The sequence below is a fragment of the Populus nigra genome, chromosome 4 (genome assembly GCF_951802175.1).
Source record: "Populus nigra chromosome 4, ddPopNigr1.1, whole genome shotgun sequence".
NCBI classification, from domain to species: domain Eukaryota; kingdom Viridiplantae; phylum Streptophyta; class Magnoliopsida; order Malpighiales; family Salicaceae; genus Populus; species Populus nigra.
In genome coordinates this window covers 14,017,288-14,025,637 of record NC_084855.1, presented here as the reverse complement: position 1 = coordinate 14,025,637, position 8,350 = coordinate 14,017,288, and the positions used below count along the sequence as shown (strand labels likewise).

The 8,350-nt window shown below is 32.6% G+C and overlaps 1 protein-coding gene across 1 annotated transcript; it reads left to right on the top strand.

Moving 5' to 3' along the window:
- The first annotated feature begins 717 nt into the window (after nt 1–717).
- On the top strand, nt 718–2,636 carry LOC133690806 (cathecol O-methyltransferase 1-like). Its single transcript, XM_062111068.1, has 4 exons — nt 718–1,147; nt 1,324–1,634; nt 2,047–2,111; nt 2,201–2,636. The coding sequence occupies exons 1-4, from the start codon at nt 744–746 to the stop codon at nt 2,498–2,500; spliced, it is 1,080 nt and encodes a 359-aa protein (XP_061967052.1). The 5' UTR covers nt 718–743; the 3' UTR covers nt 2,501–2,636.
- Nucleotides 2,637–8,350: the final 5,714 nt, after the last annotated feature.

Genomic DNA, 8,350 nt, shown 5'->3' with positions numbered 1-8,350 from the left:
AATAAACTTGAAAAAATTAAACATTAATAAGTTATTTTCTAGTTTATTTTCCATGACATAACCAAACACTGGAAAGTGTTTCCAATTTATTTTTCATAATACTATCAAATATCGAAAAATAATTTACTTTCTTAGAATTTACTTTCCATATAGAAACTACTTTTCAGCAAAATAAAAAAGAGGGCTAAAATGCAATTAGATTCTAAAACATCCAAACAAAAGCATTACAAGTGTTTTTTTTTTTTAGAAAAATAAAATTAAACATCTAAACAACATAATTTCTTCTAAAACACTAAAATTATTACATGTCGTGTCAGACAACCTATTATTCTTTTGATTATTTTCATGTTAGCTCTAATGAGTTCAAGTTAAATGTTTTTATACTTAAATATCTAAAAAATATTATAGAAATGTTAAAAAACTCATTTACAATTACTACACAATCTCTAATGATTGTATTAGTTAAACATTGTTCTTACTCTAATGACTGTATTAGTAAACATTGTTCTTATGATATCTTCTTTTATTTCTTTTTTGTAGTTTATAAGAATATGTTTGTTTTTTTTCGGTATTCTTAATTAAACCGGTTTTTAAATTATTTTTTTTTCACAACTAATAAAAAGATTACTCCATTGTCAACTATTTCATCCAACCTTCCATTATAAATACTTTTGAAGCTGAATATTCATAAACCCATCCGGTTTCTTCTATCTAAAATTGATCGATATCCTCAAAAAAACATTATGGCATCTTCTATAAAAAATCACGTCAGTCAAGTTGATGAAGCGAAAGATGAAAACTTTGGATATGCCATGCAACTAGCTTTGAGCTCAGTGCTACCCATGACTCTACACACGGCGATTCAGCTTGGCATCTTTGAGATCATAGCCAAAGCAGGTCCAGATGTCAAACTCTCTGCTGCAGATATCGCAGCCAAGTTGCCCACAGATAACCCCGATACACCAAAGATGCTGGACCGTATTCTAAGGCTCTTGGCTAGCCACCAAGTGCTTTGTTGTTTTGTCGATGGCTCGGAGAGGTTCTACAGTCTGGCTCCTGTGTCCATGTACTTTGTGCGCAACCAAAATGGTGTTTCTTTGGCCCCCTTCATGGCCTTGAATCAAGAAAACGTCATCTTACAGAGCTGGTTTGTCACTCCCTATCTATTGTCACATGTTTTCTATTTAATTTTTGCTTGCTTCAATTTACTATAATAATATTAGTAAACATTGTACCTCTTATCATCATTTCTCTCCCCTATCTCTCTCTATTTTGTTGATAAGGGCAGCTAGCTAATCTCAATGTTTATCCGTTTCCTGCTAGGTCTCAACTAAAAGATGCAGTTCTTGAAGGAGGAGTTGCGTTTGACAGAGTCCATGGAGTACATGCCTTTGAGTACAATGGCTTGGACCCTAGGTTCAATCAGGTATTCAACACAGCAATGTACAACCAAACCACTGTTGTAAATGGTTTTATGCTTGAGAAATACAATGGTTTCAAGAACCTGAAACAGCTGGTTGATATTGGTGGCGGCTTGGGACACACTATGAAGGCAGTAACCTCTAAATATCCCCAAATCAAGGGTATCAATTTCGACTTGCCACATGTTATAGAGCATGCGCCGGCCTATCCTGGTATGTTTTGTTCCTCCTCTCCTTACGTTTAATTTCTGGTAATTGTTAAATTTTATTCTCTCTGGTTCCGCTGATACTTGCTCATGTTTCTGTCATTGATTAAGGTTAATCAAACACCGTGGGAAAATTAAATTGACAAATTGAGAGAATTTAGGAAAACATGATAGCATGCTCCGTATTCATTAAAGAATCTGCCTGAAACTTCAAACCTCGTATGACCAAAATCTGAAATTTGAGGTGCCACAATCTAAAACATGACAAGCCACACATATACTTTACCCATAAAAATGTTTTCAGTGAACCCAAAAGAAAAGAAGAGAAGTTTGCAGAGAATCATAGGCTTTACAGGACAAGGAAAAGATTAGACAATGAAAGACTTGGTCATAGATGTGGGAACTTGTTTCTCATGCAGGTGTGGAGCACGTGGGAGGAGATATGTTTGAAAGTGTTCCCAAAGGAGATGCCATTTTCCTGAAGGTACCAAAATTCTGACGGCATATAATCTACTTGCTCAATTTTAGACACCAAAATCACTAATAACGACTAATGGATATATAATCTTATAGTGGATACTCCATAATTGGAGTGATGATCACTGCTTGAAGTTGTTGAAGAACTGCTACAAAGCTATTCCAGAGGATGGGAAGGTAATTGTTATGGAATCAGTTCTTCCGATCACGGCCAAGACAACCCCTGCTGCGAAAGCGATCTCGCAACTTGATGTACTGATGATGATGTCTCAAAACCCAGGAGGGAAAGAACGGACTGAAGATGAATTCATGGCCCTGGCCACTGCAGCTGGATTCCGTGGCATCAAATTTGAAACCTTTGTTTGTAATTTTTGGGTCATGGAGTTCTTCAAGTAGATTACTGCTTAAAATTGCATTTTGCAGAAATTGGAGTATGCATTACCAGTTTCTACCAGAATTGAAGCGTTCATGACTGCCCGTGTGGAACGATATTTATGGAATAAATAAAATAGCTGTTCATCAGCTTTTAGCATTCCCAAGATAGAAGTTTGATGAGCTACATGCTTTGCAAATAGATATTGTATTTTTGTTGCATCAATGCATTCCTATCCATGTATGAACGTAAAAAAAACAAATTAATATGTTGAATAATAATAAGTTGTGATTGTGGATCCCAAATAATTATAAATGATTGGTGTATATTATGAGTGTTACGTTCAGGCATTGGAACTAACTCTATACTAATAGCTGAAAGGAGCTTCATTGTTCATGAATCGTGATCTCTTCATTTTTTCATTTTTAAAAATTTTTTTTCCATATTTTTTTATTGAATTCTTCTCTGATCTAATTTCATCATATAAAATTTTAAATTATTGTAGAAAGATAATATTTAAAGATAAGAGAGGACTGTAATGTAAAGCATGAAAAAAAAATGCATAACCAATCTCAAAAGTCTTAAAATTTTGATTTTGATTCAAAAATTTATTTTATTTATTTTTTAGTCCTTAGATTTAAGAAAAGAAAGAAAAAATTGCTAGAAAATAGCGAAATGGAGAGAAAGTTGTCAATTAGTTACATTCCATACACAAAAATAAAAGCGATCTTTGTGTCAATGAATTTTTCTTCTTGAGAGTAGTTCAATGAAGATGGCAGAAATAGGCTTGTTTTAAGGTTTGCAATTCGGATTTTGATCTCAGAATGTAATTCTGGAATAGTGACTGTGGTTTTGGATTTCTTTTTGTTAAGAATATTTGTAAGGTGATAGGTATAGGTGCTGGTAGAGGGTAATAGAGAGTGGTTTGGAGGGTTATAAGGAGGGTGCTTTGGCTGGTTGAAATCTTTTAACAATTTATCCTAGTAGGTTTTTTAAAGATGAGGGTCATCATATCTTTTGATAGCCTCAAGAATGAATTATTGGTCTTGGGTTAGCACGTTAATTTGTTTGGAATTCGTGGAGCCATCTGAAGTAGCACTGATAGTTACTATTTTGTCAATTTGAAATTCTTCTTTAGAAGTGTCTGTAGAAGAGTGGTTAGTGTATGTGGCTTCAATATAAAGATTTTGTATTTGGTTGATGGTATCTTCATCTATTTAGAGTTCATGAAGTTTGGTATTGACTTTGCAGAAACGGGATGTATGTCCTTTCTGGTTACATTTGTAATAGGTGATGTTTTTAGGGTAAAATTTTGGTTTGGGTTTTGACTGGAAAGATCTATGGGGTTTGTTAAATTTATAGGGCTTTTTGTAGTAAGGTTGATCTGGTTTGGGATAAAATTGTTGTCCGTATTTATTGGTCGATCGTTTATAAGGAAGTTTTTGGTTCAAATATTTTTTGGGTTGTGAACAGGTTGCATTACAGAAGGGTTTTTTGGTGGAAAAGTCAAATTGGTGATAGAAACTACCAAGTTCTTGCCTGGTACGTTTCATTTTCCACTTTAGGTGTTTTTGGAGTTTGAGATCCTAGCAAATCTTAAGACCTTCTTTTTGTGTGAAGCTCACAAGTTTACTGTATGTAAGCTGGTCATATGGTATGGTTTTGGTTGTAAAGGTATCATTGATTTTGTTTCGGACCTTTTCTCCTAAGAGAATCGGTAAGCCTGCGAGGAATTTTTTTCCAAAAAGGCTGGTTTGAATCTTCTCGAAGCATAACACAAGTAAGGTATTTTTGTATCACTGAAGGTCACTAAGTTTCTTACATCGAAGGTTGGAGAGAAGGTCAACATTTTTGTCTTTCAGATGGGAAGGATTTCCAACAAAATGTAAGGAGATGGTAAGGATAAGAGTGGACACAGCATCTTGGATGGTGTTTCCTAAAGGGTCAAGGATAGGTGTTTGGTCTTCATAAGTTTGTACAGAATTTAGAATATGTAGGTGATTTGTTTCAATGAGATGGTAATCCCATTATCCTTTAAGCTGGCCAGAGAAGCCTGCAATAAGAAGTTCAACTATGGCTTTGTCTAAGGTTACTGTTTGGGTTTTGTAGGCGTTAGCTGTCATGGTCATTTGTTAGAGGGTGTTTAGGATATTATATTCAGACATGCCATCCATGTTCCATTCATAGAGGGAAGATGCATTATATTTATGTTGGCTAATGACAGTTGGTTTAGTAGATATGGAAATGTCTGGAGCAGCGGTTGCTTTGGGAGCTTGCCAGGTGAGTCTGTTTAGTTGAAGAGGTTGTTCTTAAAAAGTATATGTATCAGAGGTTGATACGGGGTTATTTTAGAGAGTATTAACCTGATTTGTAGAGGATGAAGGGTTGGATTTTTGAGGTGTGTTTAGGACAGTCAAGGTTGTGCGGTCAAGGTTTTGTAAGTGTATTTTAATGGCTCTAAGAAAATCTATTTGATTTTCTTTAATTTGTGCTTGGCTCATTTTAGTAACTTGATATGGTTTGAATACTGGGTTTTTTAGCTTAAAGTCGATGGGGTTTTTATTAATCATGAAGTGGACTAGGGTCTTTTTATTTGTTTTTCCAATCTGGTAAGCTGTTTACTGATGGTATGGAAGTTGGTATTTGTGAAATTATTTTGTTGGATGATATGTTTGGTATTTATGAGGGTATCTTCACCAGGTAATTTGTATGTGGTTGCATCAATTGTTTGGTCTTTGTGGGTAAGTTGTATGTTGCGTAAAGGTGGATGATCAAACTCAACTGTAGGTCCACTAGTGAGGGTCCATGTAGGAGTTTTTGAATGGGTTGTAATAGGATATGCATGTTTAATGGATGCAAATGGATATGTAATATGTTGTGCTGGTACATAATGGAATTCAAACCAATCAAAGAATAAAATTTGCACGTTATGGGTTTCAATGTAAGCATAAAATTGTTTTTGAATATCATTCCTCTGTTGGAGGAAGTGTTGAAAAAACCAAGATCGTTTTTCCATATTATGATCACCATAAAAATCTCTTCTGAGAAGAGTTTTGTTAATGACAAAATGCTTTTCTGAAGTCAAAACATTCAGCTCATTTTGGATGTTTTCAGTAATAGCTGAAAAGGTTAGTGAAGTTGGAGGAGATGGTTGCTCAAGGTCTATATAAACAGGTTTTGGTATATTTGTAGTATAGTTTGCATTTTGAAAACTAGTAGAAGGGATATCATATGTAGATTTTCTAGGAGGGTTTACATGATAAGGGATATTGATAACAGAAGGGATTTTAGAAATTCTTCCTAGATCTATTATACTGGAAGAGGAAAAGGTTTTTGAGAATCTAGAACTTATAGAGTATCGGTGGAAAGACAATTTGACTTTGCCATCTGTGTACTGGGTAATATTTTTAATTTGGACATTGGGTTGAGGTGGTTGAGGTAATTCTAGTGGTGCTACACCTTCGAGAATCCAATCTTCTGGAAAGGATATATCTTTCCATTGGATTGCTTTTGGGACAGTAGTGTTTAAGCAGGATAAATCTGTTTGTAGAAGGAATGTTTCTTCTTTTTTAGATTGGAATTTGTGTTTTCTAGCAAAGGCTGAGAACATGGCTTTGTAATGAATTTTGAATATGAGAGCAACAGGGATAGATCCTTCGAGCATGTCATAATTATGGGTATTTATTTGTAGTAGCATACTTTGCAAAATATTTTTGTCTTTGAGAGATATGATTATGTTTGGATAATAGTCAAATGATACCGGACCACTGCAAAAGCTAGACTCAATAGAACTCAGGAGAGAGTCTTAGAAGTTTTGAAATCTAGCATCACGAAGAACAGCTAGAATGGAGGTGTGTAAGCCTTCTTTTGTAAGGGGTTTTATCCCGACTTGGACAAAGCCAACATGAATATATTTATAGTTTCGGGCTAGATGTTTTTGTAGGGATTTTCGAGAGAGGAGTTGAATGGTTTCAAAAGGTTTTGTAAGCTGAATATCTCTTTCTTCGGTTTTGATAGTAAAATCTGTTTTGAAAATATCATATTTAGATTTTTGATAAATCTGAGTTTGAGAAATTTTTGGAATTTTCCAATCATCAATGTTTTTTGTAAAATCTTCAATAGCTATTTCTTCACTTTGTACAGTCCTTCTGCTTTCAGAAGATTCAGAGGTAGAGGAAGCTGAAATAGAAGTAGTCTTGTGAAAGACGGAATCTATAGATAGAAAAGATAAACTAGGAAACAGGCTACAGGTTATATGAATTTATTGTCCTAAAACTCAAACGGGACTTACACCATTTAGTTGCATACCTATAGTCTAACGGTCTCTGTTCTTTCTAGGAATTCTGACTTTTATGTTACTATTCCTGCCCAGATCTCAGTAGGCTCTGATACCACAAGTATTTTTAGGGCAATAAAAATTGAAAAACCACAACTCAGTACGTGTGTGTGTGTGTGTAATTTTTAATTTTATTTTTCAATAACTTCATGTTTTTATTTTTCTTCCAATTTCATTATTTAACATGTGATTGATGAAATTATGCTTCATAATTTTTTTTTAATTTTTTAATATAGAGCTATCATGATCTTATGACATGAGTAACAAGTTTGGAAGGTTAACTCACATTGATTAGAATGGTTTTTTTATTTTTTTTTCAATTTCATCTTTCAACATTGAATTAATTGATAATTAAACTTCATAATTTATTTTGATTAGTTTTTTATTAAGTTATCACGGTCTCATGACTCAAATCGTGAATTTGACTGATTAAAATGAGTTGATCCTGGTCGATGTAATTTGTAGTCATCAAAATATATTTTTTTTTTAATATCATCTAATATTAGTTGTTTTAATATTTAAAAAGATATTGTTCAATTGAGTTCATGATATAATTTTTATTTTAGCTAAAAATCACGTTAGCAATACCTTGATTTTTTTTTACACTAAAAAAAATACATCCGATATTTTTAAAACATTAAAATTAATTGTATCGGACTCGCAGCTTAGCTCATACTAATTATCTGACAAAAGTACATGCCTTTGTCGTCATTTGTAGTGGGTTAATTAAACTACTATGGGCGTTATTACATTAGTTTACGAAATTTGGCATCATTTCGTAACCGTTCATGCTTTATCTCATACTTGTGGTGTCTGGTAACCGATCACGTCAAGAAAAGTCCGACAGGTGGACAAAGCTTTTCTATGATTGTACTGGATGTTCTAACTTATAAAATTATTTACAATATAAGAAATAAAATTATTTCCTTCATCAAGCCTTTTTTTTCTAAACATACTACGAGTTACGTGTTGTGTCAAACAACCTATTATTATTTTTCTTTTTTATTATTTTTATGTTAACTTTAATAATTGAAAATTGGATTTCAAGTTAAATGTTTTTGACTTGTTTTTATATTAAAATACCTACAAAATATTCTAGAAATGTTAATAAACTCATTCACAAGTGTAACGCAATCTCTAACGACTGTATTAGTTAAACATTATTCTTAGGATATCTTCTTTTATTCCTTTGTTGTAGTTTATAAAAATGTTTGTTTTTGTATTCAAATATTTTTTGAATTTTTTATTTTAAATTAAGTTTTTAATAATTTTAAATTGTTTTGATGTGCTAATGTTAAAAATAATTTTTTTTTAATATTATTTTAATATATTTTAAAAAAACAAGTAATATCAAAATTCTAAAAGCTAACTTATTGATTTATGCACAGATAAATTGATTTAAGATGAAATGATTGATTGGTTGATTTTTTTTACATGAATTTTTGTTTATATTTTGAAATAAGTTTTGAATTTTTTTTGTATAATAATTATTATTTTGATTTGTTAAACTTAGATGAATCTTTTCCATATAAGAAAA

Excerpts from the sequence above, each read along its gene's own strand:
- LOC133690806 (XM_062111068.1), top strand. The coding sequence starts at position 744 with ATGGCATCTTCTATAAAAAATCACGTCAGTCAAGTTGATGAAGCGAAA. Across the intron at positions 1,148-1,323 it reads AACGTCATCTTACAGAGCTG|GTCTCAACTAAAAGATGCAG; the intron begins GTTTGTCACTCC and ends GTTTCCTGCTAG. Across the intron at positions 1,635-2,046 it reads GCATGCGCCGGCCTATCCTG|GTGTGGAGCACGTGGGAGGA; the intron begins GTATGTTTTGTT and ends TTTCTCATGCAG.